The sequence below is a fragment of the Mesoplodon mirus genome (assembly GCF_964341445.2).
Source record: "Mesoplodon mirus genome assembly, chromosome: 15".
NCBI lineage: Eukaryota > Metazoa > Chordata > Mammalia > Artiodactyla > Ziphiidae > Mesoplodon > Mesoplodon mirus.
Genome location: NC_138991.1, coordinates 15,023,643 through 15,044,753, shown reverse-complemented (window position 1 = coordinate 15,044,753; position 21,111 = coordinate 15,023,643). Strand labels below are relative to the sequence as shown.

Below are 21,111 nucleotides of genomic sequence, written 5' to 3'. Positions count from 1 at the left end.
AACCCGCGTCCCCTGCATCGGCAGGCGCACCTTCAACCACTGCGCCACCAGGGAAGCCTGTAAATGCTTATATTAACTTCCTATCATTTCACTGATCTCTACAACTATTGTGAATAAATATTTGGTAGTATCTGTCTCTAATATAAAAAAGGAGTCTTACGAACTCTATGCCAACTGTGTGTATGTGTGTGTGTAAATAATTAATTAAATTACTTTTGACTGAGACCTGATGATTTTGGGTAGTGTAGGGATAGGGGAAGTAAATAAGGGTGGAATTTTGAAAAAGTAAAGTCGCCCCATTCAGATTATAACCTCCACATTATGTTTATCTTGTCTAGAAGGTGGAAGGAGACTAACATCACTTGAGTACCAGCTACATGTCAGGGAATTTTCTGCCTTGACTCATTACATTCTTACGAAAAGTCCTTGGGATAGATATTGTTATCATCCCAACATAATAAACAAAACAGAAACGGGGACTTAGAGAGAAGACTCGCTAGTACGTATAACAAATACGTTTACCAAAAACACACATATACCGGGAGAGTTTATTTCTATTTTCACCTTATTTATGTTCAAAATAAATGACCAGAGGGGGAAAACAAGCTTGATCACTTTTAAGAGCAGAGTCAATTTATGTCTTCAGAAAGACAAGTGGAATTTTTATCAGAGGATAATTTTTAGTATTTTTTGCCAAAGAGCTTGAATATAAATAGGGTCTTCAGAGAAGTGGAGAAAATATCTCCAGAACTCAGGAGCCTGAAATTCTCCGTGAGACATAAGAAATTGCCACAGCTCCAGGCTGACGCTTTTCCTGGGAGCTGTAACCCTAGAAGGTTTGCATCTGAGTAGTTGACATCATGAAGCAAGGCCTGCATTTTGCACCGTTTGTACTAATAGTAATCTTTTCTGTTTATGAAATGTCGCTTACATACCAGGCAGTATGCTATGCACATTACATAAATCATCTTGTGTGATCTTCACACAAGCTCTATGGCTCAGATTTTATTGTTTTGCCTTTTTCACAGATGAGGAAACCATGACCCAGGGAAGTTATGAGACCTGCCCAAGTTTATTTAGTTCATAAATGGCCAGACTGGGATTTAACTTACGTTTCTCTGACCCAAGCCTTTGTTAAACCATTATACTGTATCATTCTACCACTACCCTGCCAAGGATCTCTGCCCCTCAGAAAGGACACTCCCCTCCAGCACTTTTCAAACCCCAGAGAAACCATCAATTCTCCATGAACTCAATGCCTGTTCACTTCTGGGCTTTATTCTTTCTGGAAATGGAGTCTGGTAGAGGAAGAAAGGAACTCATAGAGTTGTGTTTGGGGTGGCAGAGAGATCTTAGAGATCCTGGGCTTAGGGTGGGAGATAGAATTCGATGTGTATCTATTGACCTAATTCCAGTAAAATATAGCAATTTTGTACCAGTATAGCTCCATTTCCTGCTCCCATCTTTTGTGCTTTTGCAACATATCTTACATTTATGTATGTTTTAAACCTAACAATACAGTGTTATAACTATCGCCTTAAACAATCTTATCCTTTATAAAGAAATTAAGAGAAGAGCACATACACACTTTTTTTTAATTTACTTTTGGCTATGTTGGGTCTTCATTACTGCGCGCGGGCTTTCTCTTGTTGCGGCGAGTGGGGTCTACTCTTCGTTGCAGTGCGCAGGCTTCTCATTGTGGTGGCTTCTCTCGTTGTGGAGCACGGGCTCTGGAGTACGGGCTCTAGAGCACAGGCTCTGTAGTTGTGGCGCACGGGCTTAGTTGCTCCGCGGCATGTGGGATCTTCCCGGACCAGGGCTCGAACCCGTGTCCCCTGCATTGGCAGGCGGATTCTCAACCACTGCGCCACCAGGGAAGCCCCCCGCACTTTTATATTTACCTGCATTTTTATCAATTCTGATATTCTTCATTCTTTTCTGCAAATCCAAATTCCCATGTAGTATCACCTCCTTTCAGCCTTAAGGATCAGGTCTGGTAGCATCAAATTCTTTGTTCTCCCATTTATATGGGAAAGTCATCATTTTACCTTTATTTTCTTTCTGTTTTTTAATAAATTTATTTATTTATTTATTTATTTAATTTATTTGTCTGCGTTGGTCTCATCTTATAGTATATGACCTTTCATGTGTGGCTTCTTTCACTTAGCGGAATGTGTTTTAGGTTCATCCACAGTGTAGCATGTATTAGTGCTTCATTCCTTTTTATGGCTGAATAATATCCAGCGTACACTGATAGCTTCCCACTTCAAGTGTCGGAGTCTCTACTTCTCTGCTCTGAGTTTTCTCTGGCTCCCTGGGAAGCTTGCTCAGCTTGAGTGCAGAACAGTCTGGAAGAGCAAGGGATTTAACAACCCCACATAACCAGTAGGGGATGGGAATCAATGGCTAAACACCTCAGCTTCCCCATCAGTGGAGATGGATGAAGAAAATTTGGAGACGGGTTTTACATGGTTCTTTAGAAGGTGCCCAGTGGGATTAAGCTGCAGTTTCCCACTGTGGTAACCAACTCATAATCAACTCCTCTCCTCTTGTATCACTTATCCCACTCCTCAACTTGTGTTTCTTAAGAAATCTCCCAAATCAACTATTATACTTCCACCCATGCCCTTCTCCTAGGATTGTTTTCTAGGGGATCCAGACTAAAGCAACACCCATGGGCCCTTGTCTTAAAAGGGTCTTACGCTGTTTTGAAGAAACAGAGGAGGATAACAACATCCATGGAACTCTCAACTCTCCAGGTTCTGATTGTCTTCATTCCCTTTAATGGTGTCACCAGAAACCTCAATGACCCTTTACTCTCTGCGAAGTGTGATGTGCCAACAGATGTGAATTATTCAGTCTCAGAGGCACAGGACTAAACAGAGTGTTTTATTGGGGAAAATGGGAGCTACACAGGTATAAACAAGGGGTTCTAGAAGTTGGACATAAAGGAAGGAAGCATAGAGATGGGATCAAAACAGAAGGATATTATGTCTAAAAAGAAGCTGAGATGGAGAAAGGGGAGAGAGATCCCAGGGTTCAGTCTGGGGAAGAGCTAAGGCCCTGGAACACTGGGAGTGAAGGGGTGGAAGCCAGCCTGGAGCGTTTATCAGGCACACAGGGAGAGCCTTGGGTCCTGAGCCAAATCCTGGTGGTGGCTCCAAGGTATCCTTACGCATTCAGAAATTAGAGCCTGTTGAGAATGAAGGACAGGACGAGCTGAGCGTCTTGGGCTCAGCTCATCTTCAGAACTAATCTTGAAGTTATGTTTGTACATCTTTTCACAGGAGATTAAGAGGAAGTGGGTTTGCTCTGGGAAGCTCTAAATCTCCTTAAAGGAAAAATGGGATGTGGATGGGAGTGAGCTGCTGGCAAAGAGTATTGTGAGAGGAAACTGATGGCCTGGAAGGGGTGCTTGGTGAACCTGTCTGGCATTAGGCTGGATGTCCTGTGACCTCTCTGAAGCTGGCCTCTGGGATTTCACCACATCTGCATCCTCCCCCACCTCTCATACATGCCAGCTTTTATTCACAACCACGTCCCTTCCCAACCTCGGTTCCTGGAAAGCCACTGTCCAGCCCTCTGCAAGGTGCATTCTTACCTCCTGATCGGAGCTGGTCCTGTCAGTACCTCGTCTGTCAAGGATGTAACCATCCAAGAATGGACCAAGCAACACCCAGACCCCCCAGCGTGGCCCTGGAGAGGATGGGAGACTGGAGCCCCTGGGACTCACCTTTTTGGGGGGCAGGTGCTCTGGCATATGGCTTGGGATTGGAAGTTGTTATTGTTTCCTTTGCAGCTGCCATAGATGAAGCTGGAGCAGGTATTATTTGTCTTATCATACCACCAACGACGGAAAAAAGCCAGGCAGGGGCCAGGTTCTTTGGGCATACTGCATATGTCTGCAGGGAGACCCCAGAGTTGAGAATTTAGAGTGCCCATGCCAAAAAAAAAAAAAAAAAAAAAAGCAACCTTTATCGTCCAGATGAAACTGAACAGGTTCCTTTCACCTTTTCACATCTCAGGAGCCCAGCTCCACTGATGTCTTTGCACATTTGCAGGGCAACCCCAAAGTGGAGCTGTTTGGGTGTCTGCATCCCCAGGGAACATCAGTCTCCCCCTTCCCTTCTAGTCACTGGACTCAGTGTCTCCCCTGAGAGTGAGGAGCCTCCGGTTTCATGGCTCTGTTCCTAATTCGGTGTGTGCACATCAACCTCCCACGTTACCTGTCTTGTCCTTGACTTCCCCTTCTGTAAAATGGGAATGCAAAATCCCACCCTGCTTATTGCACAGGGCTGTCCTGAGGTGCAAGTAAGACCACCCTTGTGGCCCTCTAAGTTGTGAGTTCCTTGATTGTATCTGAATGTGCAGCTCCTAGCACAGTGCCTGGCGGAGAGTAGCTGCTCAATAAATACATCCTGAATGGATAAAAGATACGGAGTGCCTTGAAAATGCCAAATTATAAGCCACTTACTCTGCCCTCCAAACCATGCCAAGGAAAGAGAATATGGGATCAGAGTCAAGGGCAAGTCCATGCAGGGAAGGCAGGGAGTAGTTTTTCAGATGGTCAAGCCCCTTTTTTTCCTGCAGTTAGCTTCTGTCCTGTTATGGGTTGAGTCCCCCTCCCCCTCAAGTTCATATGTTGAAGTTCTAACCCTCAGTGTCTCAGAATGGGACCCTATTTGGAAATAGGATTGTGGCAGATGTAATTAGTTAAGATGAGGTCATACTGGAATGGGGTGGGCCCCTAATCCAATATGACTGGTGTCCTTTAAAAAGGGTAAAGTCAAATAGATAACTAATAAGGACCTACTGTATAGCACAGGGAACTCTACTCAGTATTCTGTAATGACCTATATGGAAAAAGAAGCTTAAAAATAGTGGATATATATATATATATATATATATATATATGTAAAACTCTTTCACTTTACTGTACACCAGAAATTAACACAACACTGTAAATCAACTATACTCCAGTAAAAATTTTTAAATATAACAAACAAATAAAAAGGGTAAATTCAGACACAGACACCCAAACCCAGGGAGGACACCATGTGAACATAAAGATAAGAGATCTCCAGGGCTTCCCTGCTGGTGAAGTGATTAAGAATCTGCCTGCCAATGCAGGGGACACGGGTTCGAGCCCTGGTCCAGGAAGATCCCACATGCCGCAGAGCAGCTAAGCCCGTGCACCACAACTACTGAAGCCCGCGAGCCTAGAGTCCGTGCTCTGCAACAAGAGAAGCCACGAAAATGAGAAGCCCACGCACAGCAAAGAAGAGTGCCCCAGCTCGCTGCACCTAGAGAAAGCCTGTGCACAGTAACGAAGACCCAACGCAAGCTAAAAATAAAATAAATTAAAAAAAAAAAAAAAAAAAACAGAGAGAGAGAGATCTCCAAGGCAGGGAACGCCCAAGATTGCCAGTAAAGTACCAGAAGTTAGGGGAGAGGCATGAACAGATTCTCCTTCACCACCTGACAAAGAACCAACCTTACCAACACTTGACCTTGGACTTCTAGCCTGCAGAACTGTGAAACAATATATTTCTGTTGTTAAAGCCACCCAGTTTGTGGTGCTTTGTTACAGCAGCCCTAGCAAACTAATACAGGTGCTAACTAAACTATATAAGTTCCCCAAGGGTCAATCCCCACAGCTAAATAGTTAAGTCCCACTGATTTTTACCTTCTCATAGCTCACCTGTCTGCCCGTCTCTTTAACTTAAGTCTCAGTGGCTCATGCCTGGGCTGTTGAGTTAGCTTCAAACTGATCTTCCTGCCTCAATCCTTGGCTGCTCCAATCAGTCCTTCATACCGCCCACCAGAGAGAAGGACCTGGTAGATCTGAGACAAAGCTGATCATGTTATTACACAGCTAAGACCTTGATTTCATGACCAAGCCTTCCATGACCCACAGACCCTTCATGATCGGGCTCCTATTTGGGGCTCTGGCTTCCTCCCCTACAGTCCCCTTTTGAGCTAGAAGCTCCCACAATCTTCAACCCACCATGCCACCCCACACCTCCACACCATTCTCTCCACATTCCCTCTGCCACCCCTCTGTTATTCATTAATGACACTCTTATTCTCCCTTCAAAACCTTTCCCAGACATCAACTCCACTGTGGTGTCTCGGACTCCATTCTACACACCACACCCTCACAAGTGCCTAAATCGATCCTGCATTTTTCTACCGTGCTTCTGAGTCTTGTGTGCATGTTTGTCATTTGTTTACGTCTTTGGTCTCATCTGTGATGTTGTGAGCTTCTAGTGAGCAGGGATTGTGTCTGATTTCATCTTGGAACCCCATTCCCAGCAAGTGGTCGGACACAGTATAGGATTTTGCAAATGTTGAGGATAAAACAAAATACATCCTGACTGAACTGAATAAGTTATTCATTGAGCACCTACTATGTGCTAGATGCTTAAAGAGACACAGAAAAGGCACGGCCTCTGTTATATAGGAGCTCCCAGTCATGGACGATGAATAATGTGAGCTAATATGTATCATGTGGCTATTACATGCCAGGCGTTGCTCTGAGCACTTCACGTGCATCAACATATTTGACCTTTCAAATAACCTTTAACATTAGTCTTTTTGTTATATGAGGCACCACAAGGGAAAGTTATTAATTTGCCCAAGATAAATAGGCTGGTACAAACTGGAGCTAAGATTTGAACTCAGGAAGTCTGGTTTCAGAAGTCCTCAATGATAGGCAAGTGAACAATTTACTATCCTCCTGCCTGTCCACTCTGCTCCATTGTCAAGTCCTGTTTACTTCACCTCCTAAATGCCTCTCAAACATATCCTACCCTTCTCCATCCCCTCAGCTACCTATCTAGTCCAAGCTACCATTTTCTTTCATCCTGAAATCCTTTAAGCCACTCCATTCCTGCTCTGTAGGCATAGTAAAAGCCACACCATGTCCCCACCTGACTCAGTGAATGTCCATTGATCTTAAGATCAAGGCAAGACCCTCACCCATCACACCCTACCTACCAAGAATCATTTTTCCTTGCACCATGCTCATACTTGCTCTTGCTCTCTGGAGTACCTAGGCCCTACCATCGAGCCTTTGTACATGTACATTCCCTGTGCCTGGAAAGCCCTTCCACCCATTTTTTCCCTAAATTTGCTACATCCTTCTGAACTCAACTCCAGGTCTGCTTTCTCAAGGAAGATTTCCTCAACATCCCTGACCACACTCGTCAAATCCTATTATGGGTCTCCGAGACAATCGACAAATATTTAACTGATGCATAAAAAATCTTTGATAGTCTTAATAGATTCACAGACATAGAATACAAACTTACAGTCACCAAAAGGGAAAGGAGGGGGAGGGATAAATGAGGAGTTTGGGATTCACAGATACACCTTACTGTATATAAAATAGATAAACAACAAGGACTTACTGCATAGCACATATATAACTATATTCAGTATCTTGTAATGACCTATAATAGAAAAGAAACTGAAAAAGATTATATATATATATATATATATATATATATATATATATATATATACACATATATTTGTCGTACACCTGAAACATTGTAAATAACTACAATTTAAAAAAAAAGAATCTTTGATAGTCTTTTTGAAGCCCAGGGAGTTGGGCATGGAGTTAAGATTACATCAGCAAAGGACGAACCCTCTAGTCTGGAGTGGTCAGGGAAGTCTTCCTAGTGCTAAGTTGGATTTGTATAGGCAGAGAGGCAGTCAATCTGGAGCAAAAAGCTATTTTTTGCATTTGTTAGAAATACAAATATCTTAATTATCACTTGCAGCAACAATGTTGATATATGGTGGGCCAGCAATGGCCCCTTGGGGACTAAGAAAATCATAGGAGTGAAAAAAAAAAAGAAAAAGAAAAAAAATAAAAAGAAGAGTGAAAAGGAACCAAGAGGCTATCTGGTTCAATCCCACCCCTACACCTATCTTTTGTTCAAGGAAACTGAGGCCCAAACAAGATGAAGATACTCCCTACTGTCATACATCATATTAGGGGCAGTGATCAATCTGAATTTCAAGTCTCCCAAGTCCAGCAATCTTGCTCAGAGACCAGCCCTTAGTGAACCAGGGACAATGCCAGCGCAGAGGGGCAGAAGTTGAGGTATGGGTAGAGGGGTTGGTTACTCTGAGACTCTCAACCTTACCTTGTTGGAGGTTGAAGCATTTTCTTCCGCAGCTGAAGAAGCAACACTTCTCATGCCTTGGACATATTTTGTCCTTCGAACATTCATCCCTTTCTTTGAATTCACAGTTATCTTGGATTCTGGGGCATCTCTCTAGGGAAGGGACTTATAACCATGAGTCTTACAAGTCATAGTGCCCACCCTTCTCCAGACCCAAGGCAATTCCGGGGAGTCAGGGAACTTTGGCTTCACTTTGCTCAGCCCCAGGAGTCCTTTTCCTCAGGGAATTTCAGTTATTTCCCAGCACTGCCTGCACCATCCTCCCTTCTGACCACCCCTCACTCTCTACCTAGTCCCATCCCCTAAGGCAGGATTTCTCAACCTAGGCACTAGAGGCATTTGGGCTGGATAATTATTTGATGGGTGGTGGAGGCTGTCCTGTGAATTGTAGGACATTTAGCAGAATCCCTGGCCTCTACCCACTAGATGCCAGTAACACTCCCCAATTGTAACAACCAAAAAGGTCTCCAGACGCTGTAAGTGTCCCCCTGGAAGGCAAAATCGTCCATTGAAAGCCACGGGTCTAAGCCAGTGGGGTCATTTTGGGCTGCTTGAGGAGACAGTGTTTGGGAGTTCCTCTGGGGGGTGCTATTGTGCAGTGATAAATATTGTGCACCCTAGCAGTCAGACCATTGGGTTTTTAAATTCTAACTCTTGATTTACCAGTTACCCTCTCTGAACTTTGTTTTCTTCATTTGTAAAATCACTTTAGCCTTACAGAGTGGTGAGGAAGAAATAAGACAAAGTGTGTAAAGCTATAATCATTGTCACGGATGCACAGTAATATTAACTAACATTATAGTTATATATATAGTAGTTAAGTGTCTACCATAAGCCGAGCACTCTTCTGAACGTTTTAAATGGATTATCTCATTTAATCCCCATAATTGTTCAATGAGGTATATTCTATTAATATCCCCATTTTTCAGATGAGGAAACTGAAGCACATGGAATTTAAGTAACTTGACTACTAAGTGGTAGAACCAGAATTTGGACCCACCAAGTATGACTCTAGATCCCTCTCTTTAAATCCCTACTTTCTGAATGTTCAGTAAATGGTAGCTATTATCATTATTACTATATAGTCATGGAATATTACTGTCTTAAGTTCAAAGGAGAGGCCACAACAGTGAGAGGCCCGCGTACCGCAAAAAAAAAAAAAAAAAAGATTAGGACATTTAAAAAATAACTACATATATAGGAAAAATTAGAAAGTGAGCATGCATGTCCAGGAAAGGGCTCAGAAAAGATGTGAGAATATCTTAAGTTTACATTTCAGGCTGATCACAAGGACAACCTAAGGCAATCAAAAAAAAAAAAAAAAGAAAAAAAGAAAAAGAAAAAGTACAAAAACAGTAACAAAATAAAACCACTCCCTGGAGAAGGGGGAGAATCTGATTTCCAGAGTTACCACATTATTAAATTCAAATGTCCAATTTTCACCAAAAAAAAAAAAAAAAGCACAAGGCATACAAAGAAATATGAAAGTATGGACCATTCAAATTTTAAAAAATAAATCAACCAAAACTGTCCCTGAAGAAGATCTGATAGAAGATCTACTAGATAAAGATTTTAAAACAACTGTCTTAAAGATGCTCAAAGAACTAACATGAAGAAAGTAAGGAAAATGTATGAATAAAATGGAAATATCAATAAAGATATTTTTTTAACTAAAAACAAACAGAAAAGAAATTATGGAGCTGAAAAGTACAATAACTGAAATGAAAAATTCATTAGAGGGATTCAAAGGCAGATTTAAGCAGGCAAAAGAAAAAAGCAGTGAACCTGAACATAAGACAATGGAAATTATCAAGTCTCAAGAACAGAAAGAAAAAACACCTGTATCAACATACTCATTGTGGGAGTCCCAGAAGGAGAAGTGAGACAGAAAAGAAGGAAAGAATATTTGACAAAATATGACTGAAAACTTCCCAAATTTGGTGAAAGATATGAATATAAATATCCAAGAAGTAAAATAACTGCAAGATGAACAAGATACGTATCTCTTGTAGATAAATATACATTTTTTTCCTCTCTGGCCAAATTTTTTTTAATTAACTAATTAATTTATTTTTTGGCTGCATTGGGTCTTTGTTGCTGCATGCAGGCTTTCTCTCATCGCAGGCAAGCGGTGGCTACTCTTCGTTGCGGTGCTTCTCACTGTGGTGGCTTCTCCTGTTACGGAGCACAGGATCTAGATCACACAGGCTTCAGTAGTTGTGGCACGCAGACTCAGTAGTTGTGGCTTGCAGGGTCTAGAGCACAGGCTCAGTAGTTGTGGTACCCGGGCTTAGTCACTCCGGAACATGTGGGATCTTCCTGGACTAGGGCTTGAACCCGTGTCTCCTGCATTGGCAGGCAGATTCTTAACCACTGCACCACCAGGGAAGTCCCTGTTCTCACCAATTTTTAATCTTACTGATTCCACTATCCTCGTAATACAAGCAGACCATTACAACTTCCCATAAATCCATGAATTAGGTTGTCTTTGCTTCCAGGTAAAGTGGACAAGGACAGATATTTCCTCAAGCTCTTGCCACTTGGAAAATTTTCATTCCTCGCTGTCCTTCAGGGTAATGGAGCTATAAATGTTGAAGCAGTTGTTTTCAATCAGTCCTAAAACACATACACTGAAGGACTGTGCAAATCAGACCCTTTTATCACCATTAGTCATCTGGTCTTTGAGAATTCCTGAAGAAACCATAAGTGTGGATTTCAAATACCTTGACAACACAACACAACACAACAAGAAGAGTATATTTCATGGTTTGAGAGTGTAATTTGCTTTCTCATAAAATTTACTTGTGCCTTTGGGCCATGTCATAACTGGTTTAATGTAGACTCCTTCCTAATTTAAATAGACTTCTAATGGGTTTACTAGGTACTCCAAGCTTTTCTCAAGCATCCTTCTTTTAAAAGTTTTATCCAGACAAAGCAGGGAGTTAATGACCCTCACTGTTTTCCACCCCATAACATTTTCACCCAGTGTCTTAGACCTCACACACTGAAATGGAACATTTCATCTTCTCTCCCTGAGGACCTGCAGTTCTGAACATTCACTCCCATGCTTGCACATGACCATACAGGAACTTTGGGAACCCAATATTTAAATAATGGTGCCATCAGGTAGCTCTTCTTCTGAACACATAGGGGAAAAATACAACGCATTCAGCACTCTGGAATATATTTATTCCTTCATCATAGCCTAGGGCCTCTCCCACCCAGCCCTGCCACTATTTAGCTTGTCCTAATAATGACAATGGAGTTGGTGATCAGGAGAAGCAAAGATGTTGACCTTGCTGGAACCATGGAACCAGAACCTTCAGATACCTTTTACTCGAGCCTTCGGCCCTGATCTTTCTCCATGCTGTGGAGAATGTACTCCAGCCCACACAAGATACTTAGCCTCTACCCACTGACTATTAAATCAGATTCCAAGTCTTTTATACAGTTTAATTACGAAAGCCTTAAAAAAAAGGAATTATGCCTCATTTGGCTTCCTCTAACAATATATGACCTAGCATAGCAGAGAAACTAATTGTATATTGATTACGTTATCAACACAGGACTGGATCATAATGACACTCTAGAACTCAAGTATGCAAAAACATTTAAAGGTTATCAGAAATTTTAAAACATAAGTTTAACACTTTTCAAAAATAATGTTCCACCTAGATCCATATCAAGGTTGCTTATATTTGTTGCCACATAGAATATATATTATTAATCACATGGAGATGTGGAGTCATAATATATATAACAGAATTGATATAGTCTATGCATTACAAGCTAAAATGTTTTAATCTTTTCTCTCTCATAATGTCCAAGTACAAAATAATAATTTATCCCCTTAGCAAAAAGAAAATATCCTGGCACCAATAAGATAACAGAATTAAGATTTGCCCAGGACTTCCCTGGCGGTCCAGTGGTTAAGACTCCATGCTTCCAATGCAGCGGGCGTGGGTTCGATCCCTGATCAGGGAACTAAGATTCCACGTGCTGCGTGGCAAGGCCAAAGAATTAAAAAAAAAAAATTGCCCAATATGAACCAAAATCCTTGAACATTAAAAGCCTAGATTCTCTGACTCTTACCCAAATATTCACAGCTCCCCACTCTCCCATTCATGAGTTCTTCCTGCCCACACTTGTAGGAAAGAAAGGACACCATGATTGAGAGTCCAATATGTGGAGGGAAAGTTCTGCAAAGAAAAATTGGGGTGCTATTACCAGATGGAGGATAGTGGACAAAACCAAAAATATTCACTACATTCTACCCCTTGACTCTTTAACTCATATGCACTGTTTTCCATTCATAAACTTTTTAAGGCTTATGATTAAAATAGCCAAAAGCATTTAACACAACCCAAAAAGAGACCATCGGAAGTCCCGTTCACTACCTCAACTACCTTCAGAGCTAGGGCTTTACAGGTAAAGTCCCTTCTCTTTTAGCACTACCTGAATCCTGCCACGAAATTCTGCAACCAGTGTATCAAATGGCAAGTTTCAACATCAACCAACATATCTTAAATAAAACAGTAAGTAAAATGGAAAAGAGGGAATTTCATTTAATTCTATAATACAAGCAAGGAAAAATAGGTAGCATATTTGTGCTGTATCTTATAAGGCTGTAACTTGTTTTAAAAACATTCCTCCTTCAAATATTGTACATTCCATATTGCCCCACCTTTGGCCAGAACCTCTGTTTAACTGGGCTCTTTACACTTCGGGTAACCCAAAGTAACATTCTAGACAGAAGAAATATGAGCTCATGGTGGGACTTCCTGGGTAGTTTTTAATTTTTCCATCTTTCAGGCTTTCATGCTTTCTAACTTCCATGAACCTTTACCACCTCAGATGATGTACAATACATGCTCTAGGGCTTCAGAGTCCCTTCGGTGAAGCATTAACCATATCCCCCCTGATAGTCAGGCTCATTCACTTTAGATAAAAATATAATCCTTCTTTTCCTGATTTACCAGGTGAAAGAGAATTCCAATTGAGCCCATAAATGTGGGTTAAGGAAGCTGTGACACCACAGAAAAAAGAGGCTTAGCCGGAAGTGAAATATAACTGCAATGAAATTGCCTGGTCCGATACAAAGTCCTTCCCTCTAATGGAATGCTACTGGGTACATGAGTGTCTCAAGCATTTCTCAAGAACTTTCAATTGTTAGTTTTCTACTAGACAGAACAGAAAATGCAATGGAAAAAAAATAAAGGAAATTTAATGACCCTCATTGTTTTCTGCCTCACACCTCTTTCATCTAAAATTTTGTGCTGTATGCTTTCCACTGAAATGGAACATCTCACTTTCTTCCCCCAGAGACATGCAATGAAGGACTTTCACTGCACGTGATAACGGAGATACTCCATGCAAAACACCAAGGTTTCCAGCAGCCTGGGGGATATTTATTCAATTCGTTATAGCCTAGACCCTCTCGCATTCAGTTTTCCTTCTCCTTATTGGGAGCTGGGCTAGTTAGTAAGTTAAACAAAGATGTTGGAACCATGGAGCAAGGCACCTCCAGACTCCTGGCCCAACAGTGAGGAATAGACATCAAGAGTTTAGCTTCTACTAGGTAGATCTTAAATATTCTCACAACACACACACACACACACACAAATGGTAATTATATGAGGTGATGGATATGTTAATTTGCTATCACTTCACAGTGTATACGTATATCAAAACATCATGTTGCACACCTTAAATATAATTTTTATTTATCAACTGTACTTCAGTAAAGCTGGGGGGGGTGGGTAGGCCTGACTAGGCCTCACCTCATGTTTCTACATTTCAAGCTTTTTATCTTCTATTAAACTTTACTGCTTAATACAGTGGTATTATGCAATTCGGTGTTTGCTTCACTTACCCTATTGTGATACATTAACCCTATTTTCTCCTGATATGGTCAACTGAATAAAATTGAGGACCCAGAAATAAATTCTTACATTTTTGATCAATTGATTTCCAACAAAGGGGCCAAGATAATTCAATGGGGAACTCAGTAGTTTTTTCAACACGTGGTGCTGGGACGATAGGATATACACATGCAAAAGAGTAAAATTGGACCTCTACCTCACATCATATACAATAACTAACACAAAATGGATCAAAGGCCTAAATGTAAGAGCCAAAACTATAAAACTCTTAGAAGAAAACACACAGAGGCAAATATTTGTCACCTTGGGTTAGGCAATGGTTTGTTAGAATGACACTAAAAGTACAAGTGACAAAAGAAAAAATAGATACATTGGTCTTCATCAAATCACTATCAAGAAAGTGGAGGGAATTCCCTAGAGGTCCAGTGGTTACGATTCCACGCTTCCACTGCAGGGGGCACGGGTTTGATGCCTGGTTGGGGAACTAAGATCCCGCAAGCCCTGCAGTCAGCCAAAAAAAAAAAAGTTTTATTCATAATTGCCAAAAAATGGAAATAAACCAATGTCCATCAGTTGATGAATGGGTAAACAAAATGTGCTATATTCATACAATGGAATATTATTTAGCAATAAAAAGGAATGAAGTACTGATACATGTTACAACATGGATGAACCTTAAAAATATTATGTTAAGATGGGGCACAGAGATGCTTCTGGAATATCACAATGACTGCCCAAGGAGAACCCCAAGTTCAGTTCAAACTTATACTGGTTGGTGATGGTGTTACTGGAAAAACTATTTTCATGAAACATCATTTGACTGGTGAATTTGAGAAGTATGTAGCTACCTTGGGTGTTGAGGTCCATCCCCTTGTGTTCCATACCAGCAGAGCATCCATTAAGTTCAATGTATGGTCAGTTGGGCAGAAGAAATTTGGTGGACTGAGAGATGGCTATTATATCTAAGCCCAGTGTGCATTATAAGGTTGGATGTAACATCAAGAGTTACTTACAAGAATGTGCTTAACTGGCATGGAGATCTCGTAGGAGTGTGTAAAACACCCCCACTGTGCTGTGTGGCAACAAAGTGGATATTAAGGACAGGAAAGGTAAGACAAAATTGTCTTCCACTAAAAAAGAATCTTCAGGGACTTCCCTGGCAGTGCAGTGGTTAAGAATCTGCCTGCCAATGCAGGGGACACGGGTTCAAGCCCTGGCCGGGGAAGATCCCACATGCTGCAGGGCAACTAATCACATGCGCCACTATTAGTAAGCCTGTACTCTAGAACCCACGAGCCACAACTACTGAAGCCCACAGGCTTAGAGCCCGGGCTCCACAACAGGAGAAGCCACCGCAATGAGAAGCCCGTGCACCGCAATGAAGACCCAACACAGCCAAAAAAAAAAGTCCCAGATGCATCTGCATAGTATGATTTCAATTATGTCTTTGGTTTTTTTAAACTAAGATAGAAGCTCTCTTAATGAAACCCACTTAATGAATTAATTGGCATTCCATTTCCTGTAAAAAATATACTGACTGATTTGTTCCCACCTTGGGAGGCATGGGTAGTAGATGACTAAAACATAATTTACCCTCAAAATGGTAATTCTAGCATTTGGAGGAGCAAAAAACACTGAAACCTAGAAATAGGTTTCTAAGCATATGGGGAAAAGTTGGAGATTAAAGGGAGGGATTGAGAGAAGTGACTTTCTTTACTTTCTCCAAGTCAATAAAGAAGTTGATAGGGAACGGCTTCCCTGGTGGTCCAGTGGTTAAGACTCCACACTCCTAATGCAGGGGGCACGGGTTCAATCCCTGATCTGGGAACTAAGATCCTGCATGCTGCCTGGCGTGGCCAAAAAATAAAATAAAATAAACCATCTATAGATTTCAAATATTAAAATTTTTTAAATAAAATAAATAAAAATAGACATTTATTTAAAAAAGAAATTGAGAGGGACAGATACCTTTTTATTTTTCTGTAATTTTTAAATATTTTTCTAGTAAGGGGTTTAAAAGATACAGAAAATGATGAACAAATGTTTGATCAAACTTACCAGTATAATCATTCATCTCACCAGTAAAATCGGCATTTAACTGCATGCGTGTTTACAAATGAAGTTAGGCATTTTCCTATGTACTGAGTCCGTTTGAGTAATTTCATTTTATGGAGGTTTTTATACTTTTAACCATAAAAACACACACAAAACATTTCCTAGTAAATTTTTCGTCTCCTCCATGTTTGAGTTCTATCCTTTTCACATTCTTTTTATTGAAGATGTTTATTTCTTCTCTGTTTTTCTTAACCATGATTGTCAAAGTTTTGTCATTTTAATGGTGCTTTTAAAGTACAAACTTTTCATTTTTGGGGCAGTTTTAGTGTTTCTTTTTTTCTAATTCATTCATTTCAATTACTATCCTCATCAATATCTTATTTTATATTTATTTTGCTATTTTCCTTCCAGTTTAAGTTCAAGGCTACATTAACTGGTTTTCCAATGTTTACATTTATATATTAAAGCACGGATAATAATTCATTTACAACTGTTCATTATTGAGATATTGATGTGATGCTGACGTCCTGAGCCATGAGTCATCATGATCCCTTGATGTGGAGGTGAGATTGGGAGGCTGAGGTTCACCACAGAGCTTTGACAAACCATGACCTTGCAAGCTACATGGCTGGGTACCCAAGCACTGACTGTCCTGCTCACTAGGCTAATTCTGGATGCACCAAAACCCTGCCCAGGCATGGGCCCCAAGGAGATGGAATCAGAGAGATGGGTTCAACTCCTCTCAAGAGAAGGAGCTCTGCCCCCAATATATAATATCAGCCCAGTCCAGGACTCTCCTAATCTACTATCGGCAACACCATGAAGTCTGAATGGATTCACTTTTCTCGGTGCCTCATCTTTTCCATGGCCCTCCATACACTTGCAGGTTTCATCTTTCCTCCAGCTCTCAGAAGACAATTGTGTGAAAGTGGATATCTTGGAAGTAAGGCAAAATAGGAGGGGACATCCAGGAGGACACTGTGAAGGAGAAGGGGGTCTAGGCAGCCCAGAGGCTGTTGCTGCTGATAAGCAGGAATCAAGTCCTCCTTCTACCTCAAACCGTATGGCTCTAGAGCATCTGATTTTGGGAGTTACACTGAGTTCCGCTTGAGGACGGGAGAAGGAGGAAGACAGAAAATACAATCGACTTAAGTTTTTTCCAAGAGATTTCAGTGTAAGAGGAGTGGAGATTATGAAAATTGGGTCGATATCTGGAGTGTCCAGGAAATTCCTTTATTGGTGGGATACATGTGTGTGAGTGAGAGTGTGTGTGTGTGTGTGTGTGTGTATGTGTATATTAGGTGTGTTTCAATCTATTTAACACATACGTACAGGACCACTGTGTTATATTCCACAGATACAGGGAAGCAGGAGCCATCATTCACAGACTTAGGGCACTCACATTCTACTTATTTAAATTAATTTGCTCGATTCACATTCTGATGGGCATGCATGAAATATTCAGGGTAAACAGAGCAAATTCCTCATTGTGGTTAAGGGCTGTAGTTGAACTTCCAGAAGACTGATATTAACTCCTTCTTTGTCTCCAATATGGTCATCATTGCTCCTGCTCTAACCACTGATCTCCATGGTCTCAGTGAGACAAGGTGAGTATGAATGGGTAGACCAAAAGGAGGCTGGATGGAGGAGGACACAGACTCTGGTGGAGGAGAGGAATATCTTCTGCCAGACTGGGCATTTTAAGCCTACCCTTCTGGAGTAGATGGAGAGGGTCAAAGGCCTTTTTAGCTTGTATGTTTGCAGAGACACTATGTAGGTGAAAGTCAGGGCTCTGACCTGTGTCCCTGGGGGAGCAGGTGAGACGTTCACCTCTGGTGACATGGGAAAGCATGTGGAGAATCAGGAAGTGAGATAGATTTAAAATCCAGAAGGAGTACTGTGATAAATGGAGAAAGCCTCGGGTCTTTCCTGCTTTCATCTCTAAGGTAGTAGAGCTACCTGGAGAAGGTAGTCCTCCAGCTGTGTATCTGAGTCACAGACCCAGGCTCCAACTAGATAGAATCATTGCCCCATATCACATACACAGCAAAATTTATGCTCAAGGAAATCTCCCAGTGTTCAAGGATCAGGCAGATTCCTGTGGGTTGATGAGCATTAGTAGGCTGAGTCTGTGAGAAGAATGCCAACTTGGCCATAGAAAAGATAACCTGACTCTGGCATTCTCCTGCGCAGATGTCTGCAACTACCCTCCAATGGCCGGCACCTGTAAGTTAACTTTGACCAGATACCACTACAACACCTTGACATACATGTGCGAGCCCTTCATGTTCACTGGCTGCAGAGGCAACAGAAACAACTTTAAACAAAAATATTTCTGTGAAAAATTTTGTCTTCCTGAAAGGTAGATCTCTCAGCCACCCGCTCCTTCAATTCCAACGACACCAAATACTAGGAACGATGGTTTGTGGGGGTTTTTTTAAATTAATTTATTTATTTCGTTCTGCTGGGTCTCAGTTGCAGCTGGAGGGCTCCTTAGTTGCGGCTCATTGGCTCCTTAGTTGTGGCATGTGAACTCTTAGTTGCAGCATGCATGTGGGATCTAATTCCCTGACCAGGGATCAAACCCGGACCCCCTGCATTGGGAGTGCAGACTCTTACCCACTGGACCACCAGGGAAGTCCCAAGACCTCAGATTTTTGAATCAGGAAGGAAGTTTGAAGGCACTTCTTGCTGGGTAACTGTGTTTTGGCATTTACCAGCCTGCACGTTAAAGCTTGGTGTATACTCAGCAGTCTCCTTACTAACAGCATACACCATTTTTGGACCACTCACACATCTTTTTTTAATTTTATTTATTTATTTATTTATTTATTTGGTTGCGCTGTGTCTTAGTTGCAGCAGGCAGGCTCCTTAGTTGCAGCTCGCCAGCCCCTTAGTTGTGGCATACGTACTCTTAGTTGCGTCATGCGTGTGGGATCTAGTTCCCTGATCAGGGATCAAACCCCGGCCCCCTGCATTGGGAGCACACAGTGCCGCCAGGGAAGTCCTGGAACCATGGTTTTTCCAGAAAAATCAAGTGAGAGGTCAGGAGAAATGGAGCAAGGTGACAAGACATTATACTTGGGTTGGGGACAGTCAGTCATAGGCACAAATTTCAATGTCTCAAGTCATTTAGTCCAACGAAACTCTTTTGAAATTGTCAAAATTGAGGCCCAGGGAAGTTAATGACCTGCTAAGCTCACTTAGAAAAATGACACAGATCCAGACCCTCTGAGTTCTTCCCCCAGCATGTCACTACTACCATGATGGGCTCAGGTCTTAGAGATCCTGTCCAGCACCATATGGTTGCACAGTTAAAAGAGAAGTTATGGGAGTGTGGAGAGTAGGCGAAGACAAATACCACAGTTCAATATCTATAGTGAATGGCTAAACTATAGACACGTTCCAGAGCAGAAACATCACTTTATTAACTTGTCTCTCCTCAGGGTCTCGCACTATATTTGCTCACTAATCTTTTACAGATAGATGTATGGATCAGGAGAGATTATTAGTATTAAAAACAGCTATGAAGTTCTGCTAACGTGTAAAGGACCTATGGATTCTTCCAATGGCTGTATGAATCACTAAATTTGTTTATTTGTTAACAGTGACAGAAGTTAAGGAAAATCAGCTTAATACGACAGAAGGAAGAAACAAGGAAAAAGAAATATTCTTCATGAAGAATTATGCCCAAATTATTCTGAGTAAATAAATTGGACTATATTGCTTGAAGGTTTTTGAATTCAGAATTCTTACTAATTTCCTTGCCCAGCTTTGTCTTTCATGCTGATTAGATATATAAAATTTTAACTGAAAAATTCCTGTATGTCGGCCCTGATCTAAATTCACTCATCTCTCCCATCCCAGATTCCTCCAACATAAACAAGTGACCTCTCTGAGGTACCAACCTACCCATGTAATGAGTCAGTCTGTACAAAGGCAATCAGTATTGCTGTCTCCTTGGCATGACCTTCCAAAACTGAGCTTGTTTCTGTATTTTGTCACTGACCCCAGTGGATTTCCATGTAGGTGGCATGAAAACAGTCATCATTAAATTATTTCCTCTGCCCCCAATCAATGAGCATCCAACCCCCAACAATGCTCATATGCAGGGAAATATCTCTGGTGCCCCAAGGGCCAGCAGTACAGAAATTGTGACTTTAGAGCTGGGATGTACAAGTCTTAAACCAAGCTGAACCTCTACTGTCAGAGTATAGAGGATCATTCCCCTTTGCCCTAACTGCCTTATTCATAGTCTCATCGAGGACCCAGCCTCACAAATGAGTTCAGAGATATGAGTAGAGCAGGTCAATAGGCTACGGGCCATAAACAGTAGAGGGAACTATAGCTTAGGGTAAAGCCACATGTGGATGTGCTGAACCCCTGCCTCTGGACTATGGGAACAGCATTGGAGAAACCTCAGCAGTTGGAAGAAAGCATAGGTTAGTGATGTCACCATAGCCCCTCACCCAGGAATTACTCCTGTGCAGAAAAGGACAAATGAAACAAGAAAGTAGCCTCTGGGTGTTGTGAGTCAGACTCTAGTATCCCGACAGTTCTGAGTCCATATAAAATATTGTTCCAGGCCTGACATCATGGGTATAACCTACCTGGTGCCCATTCATGGATTCTGAAGACTTTCTTCCCTCTGACTATTGTGAAACACAGTGTTATATAAAGACTCAAGTATCATTTCCTTGAAAGTCTCTCAGAACTATATTCTGGTATTCCAAAGAATGACTTTTGTGAATTTTTTTTAATTAAATGGGTGGGGGAAAAAAAAGAATATAAGAAGGACAATTTAAAAAAAAAAAAAGCCAGCAGCACCAGCACTCCCTGGGAGCTTGTTAGAAATGCAGACCCTGGGCCCAAGCTGAGAACGGTGGAATTTGCATGTTAACAAGACCCCTTGGGGGAATTCCCACACACACACACACACAAAAAGACCACTTGGCCACGTATATTCTCATTTCACA

The 21,111-nt window shown here is 41.5% G+C and overlaps 1 protein-coding gene across 1 annotated transcript; it reads right to left on the bottom strand.

The window, feature by feature from the left end:
* Positions 1-2,266: 2,266 nt before the first annotated feature.
* Positions 2,267-16,154, bottom strand: LOC309816693 (eppin-like; the record flags this gene model as incomplete). The annotated part of the gene is made up of 4 exons (XM_082644480.1): positions 2,267-2,348; positions 3,734-3,902; positions 8,088-8,291; positions 16,139-16,154. 4 exons carry the CDS (start codon positions 16,152-16,154, stop codon positions 2,267-2,269), a joined length of 471 nt encoding a protein of 156 aa, XP_082500606.1.
* Between the last annotated feature and the right edge of the window lie 4,957 nt (positions 16,155-21,111).